We start from the raw sequence: 4,060 nt of genomic DNA on the forward strand, positions 1-4,060 counted from the left end.
ATAGGGAAGTTGCTCAGAGTGTCTGAAAATTTGCTGAATCTAGAAACAAACTTGCTCAGTCAGTATCCCTGGATTGAGGAACTCTGAGAGGAGGAAGTGGGAAGAAATAAAGGAGAAGTGGTTATTGGCTTCACTTGTATCGACCCTTTAAGGCCTGCAGGTATTTTTAGAGTTTTTTGTCTGAGTGGCATACACAAATTTAAAGACTCAAAACTCAAACTATAGCAAGGAGAGTCAACTGGTAGGCATCATTTGTTAGAAAACGTTTTATATTTTTAGAAAATATAAATGTTATTATATTTGGACAATCTAATGCTGAGAAACTGCTGATAAAATACATTATATTATAATAATATTATTTATATTAGATTATAAGCTTAGGATCTCAGCTCTCCAATGCATCTATCCATCAACTTTTAAGGAGCGCTGAGTTATTCCTCCAAACCGGAGTGTACCGCCCGTGGGCGCCACCTAACTGCTATAAAAATGAATTGCCATATATCTCAAAACTGCATTGATCAACCCAACATCCCTTAGGAATATCTTGTGATCGACGCAAATGGATTATGTTGAGTTTGGACTCATTTAAATCGGGAGCTACAACTGTAAGTATTGATGTGCTGTTTTCACCCATCGGAGCATGTTTCATGAGGTTACAAACCTAAACACCACTTTAGAGCTACTGTTATTTAGCTTATGTGCTCCTGTCAGGTTATAGCGTGTTATAATTACATGAGTAAAAACTTTCGACCGGAGTGACGGATTAGGGTGTCACTGGGCTCTTTTTAATCGAGAGAAACTGCTGGAGATAATTTCACGTTTTATGAAGTTACGAGTGAAAAACGCCATCAGTATATTATTTACATATGGGTCTTGCAGGACTTAACTTACAAAAAACTTGCTTAAGTTTTGTCAAAGCCCAAAACAATTATGCTTGTTGTGTTCTACTCTGTGAGACCTTTCAAATGATATATTAAAGATAAAATTAATACAATTAATTTATTAGGTCTTAATTAATTGTTAGAACTATAATATTGATCTGCCAACATTGTCGCTATATGATTAAATGAAATGACTTGATAACATTACTTTTTTCTCCAGAACGAATGTACAGACGAATCAATTTTGTTTCGAATCAAACATTATGAAGCGGCTTTTAAACAATTTTCATTGTATAAAAGCGCTATATAAATTAAGTTGACTTGACTTGATTGTAAAGTTTAGACTCTAAAATATGACAATTTCTTTTTTAGAGGAGTAACTCAGCGATCACTATTGGATAGATGCATTGGAAAGCTGAGATTCTACGCTTTAAAATGATACCTGTTCTGTGTTATTAGATTGAGTGGTTGCTTTGTAAATTGGGGTTATTGAAAATGTTTCTTGAAAGTGTTTCTTTTAGTCAGGCAGTTTGACTCTTAGCTTTTTTTTATGAGTTTGTGTGTTTTGTAACAGTGCTGATTGATTGAACATATTGTTCCAAATTTATTTAAATAGATTTATGGGTTTAAATAAATTTTATTCCAGTGATTTCCAATTTAGTGTGATCACACACATGCTTGTTTTTTTGGGGGGGATATTGCAGTCTTTGTGGGGATATTGGGTTTGAAGTGTTTCCTCCTATTACTGCAACTTTCTTTTTTGCATGTTCTGCAAACAGGGTGACCATACTCGATTGAGTTTCCCTCAGGACTTTTGTAAAAACCAAAATATGACCACACCATGTCATACCAGGCATATAAACGTACAAACTCGGTGGGAGTTGAGTTCATAGTGATGAGCGTGTGTGTAGGTGTGGTCTCTATTGCGACACTATTTAAACATCTTCAAGGAAACATTTAGTGCATTTCTGTGGAACTGCTACAACCATTCGGTTATCGTGATTCTGTTCAGGTGAAGATGCGTCTTTTGGTCATCTTTGCGTTGCTGGTGTTGGGCTTTCCGTCCATCATGGCTGAAGTTGTTGATTCATTCAGCAAGTGCAGTGATTTCTTTATTAAAAACGAGCCTCCAGAGATTGAAGGTGTTCTGAAGAATTCAGTCTCTCAGGATGAGGACCGCTACAAACTAATCTGTCAAAAGTATGATGAACAATACAGATTTGCCACTCTGTATGACATAAGAGAGAAGATCCCTGTTTTCTCAGCTTACAAATTTACTGGGATTTATAAAAAAACCCCACATATTCAATGGATGATCGAGCCGCAGGTAATGTTCCTCATACTGGATTCTTACAGTTGTAATCGAAACCTCATTATTCACAATTGTCTGAGCTTTGTGTATCTGATTTTACTTTCATCTCATAATAGTTTGGTTATTATTTATGGAATTGAATCTCTTTCTCTTCATTCTCTCTTCTGTAGCTCGAACCATTAGACGGTGAAATGTCTGAACCAGGTGCCAATCAGGCTGTACCAGGAGACTACTGGAACCAGAAGACACTGGATCGTGGACACTTGTTTCCCAACGGCCACGCAGCTGATGAAATCAATGCTGAATCCACATACACACAGACCAACAGTGTGCCACAAGAGAGCAGCTTTAATAGTGGTAGTTGGAAACTTATGGAGCAAAGTGTTAGAGAGTTCATGAATTCGAACTGTCGTGGCCAAAACTATAAAATCTTGGCATATGTGCTGACAGGAGCTGTGCCTGGCAACACACACTTAAATAACAGAGTTAACATCCCCTCATACATGTGGACTGTTTTCTGCTGCTATAATGCTAAACTTAAAGCATGGGAATCTAAGGCGTACTGGGCTGAAAACAAAGAGGAGGAAGACCCAAAGCCAATCGATGCAAAAAAACTGGAGGAATTAGAGGAATTCCTGTGGAAGAAATATAAACAATCCTCACTCCTCAGCACAGAGTGTTACAATTTATAGATGTAAAAGATCAGCCAAGCCAGTCCTGAAGACGACAAACATAAATATTGATGGTCTTTAATTAAATAATTTTCAGCATTATTTTTTTCTTGGTTATGCAGCTCTAAAATCATGCTCAGCTTGTCTAAATGTAAAGGTGGTGTGAAACAATAATGATAACATATTCCTGTTATTTCTTTGACCACCATGTAATGCTAAACAAATAAATGCTTATAATCTCAGTGCAAAATGAGTCCTAGTGTTATTTATCTATTGAACATGACACAAGCACATTAATGTCATTTATTTTGGCTGTCACAACAGCATCATTTTCAACAACAACAAAATCTAAATGGGATGTTAAAGCAACATACAATAGAATCTATTAAATTTGCACTCATTATCTTAAGTATTTGATTGACTAAAAATTCAAGGACATGAGAATAAGTTTTCTGAGTTTAAAAAAATAATAATAAACTATATTCATAAAACATCTATATATCTAAAAGTCCCCTACAGGCAAGTCATTTCACTCTGCGGCCATCTTTAAAACGCTTCTCTGCAATGCAAGTGAAGCTCCCATCTCCTTGGGATTAGTTTAACATGGGAACGTGGGGGTAAAGTAATTTTACCTCAGGACGTCTGTAATATTAACGGCCAACTTGCAAGGGATAAAACATCTCAGTGAAACTAGCAGAAGTGGGAGGAGTAACTCGCTTTACGCACCACAGTAACCTTTTTGTAGTCATGTGTGTATGACGTTGCTGTTATCACGTGAGCAAACACACAACATGAGCGCCAGTCTGAACTCGTCTGCTTTATAAACCAGTTAGGTCCAGTCTAACGATTCTGATTGGATTGTGTTGGTAATAGACACTTACCTAGAGCCAAAAGAAGTGTTGTGCCTCTAATAAACCACAGAGTTGTCCTACCACCTACAACACAACCGAATGCTTCTTCAAGTGCCTTCATGCTCGCAAAATGCGCCAAAAACAACTTTTAAACAAAAAATGAAGGAATTTTACCATAATATTTTACAACGGGTCTATTTAAACGGGACTAGTATTACCCGAGGTCATTTTTCCGGACCTTTTTAAAGAAGGTAAAAGTCTCAGTAATCATTACGGACAATGTCAGCAAAAAGGATCTTGTGAGGGAATTGAAAGAGGCAGGGGTGCAGCTGAGTCTGTATGGCT

The 4,060-nt window shown here is 36.9% G+C and overlaps 1 protein-coding gene across 1 annotated transcript; it reads left to right on the forward strand.

The window, feature by feature from the left end:
- The first annotated feature begins 1,799 nt into the window (after positions 1 to 1,799).
- On the forward strand, positions 1,800 to 3,101 carry LOC137049841 (endonuclease domain-containing 1 protein-like). Its single transcript, XM_067428559.1, has 2 exons — positions 1,800 to 2,208; positions 2,364 to 3,101. The coding sequence occupies exons 1-2, from the start codon at positions 1,900 to 1,902 to the stop codon at positions 2,883 to 2,885; spliced, it is 831 nt and encodes a 276-aa protein (XP_067284660.1). The 5' UTR covers positions 1,800 to 1,899; the 3' UTR covers positions 2,886 to 3,101.
- The last annotated feature ends 959 nt before the right edge of the window (positions 3,102 to 4,060 follow it).

The sequence above is a fragment of the Pseudorasbora parva genome, chromosome 2 (assembly GCF_024679245.1).
Source record: "Pseudorasbora parva isolate DD20220531a chromosome 2, ASM2467924v1, whole genome shotgun sequence".
Lineage (NCBI taxonomy): Eukaryota > Metazoa > Chordata > Actinopteri > Cypriniformes > Gobionidae > Pseudorasbora > Pseudorasbora parva.

Coding starts and splice junctions, on each gene's coding strand:
- LOC137049841 (XM_067428559.1), top strand. CDS start 1,900: ATGCGTCTTTTGGTCATCTTTGCGTTGCTGGTGTTGGGCTTTCCGTCC. Junction 2,209..2,363: donor AATGGATGATCGAGCCGCAG/GTAATGTTCCTC, acceptor TCTCTTCTGTAG/CTCGAACCATTAGACGGTGA.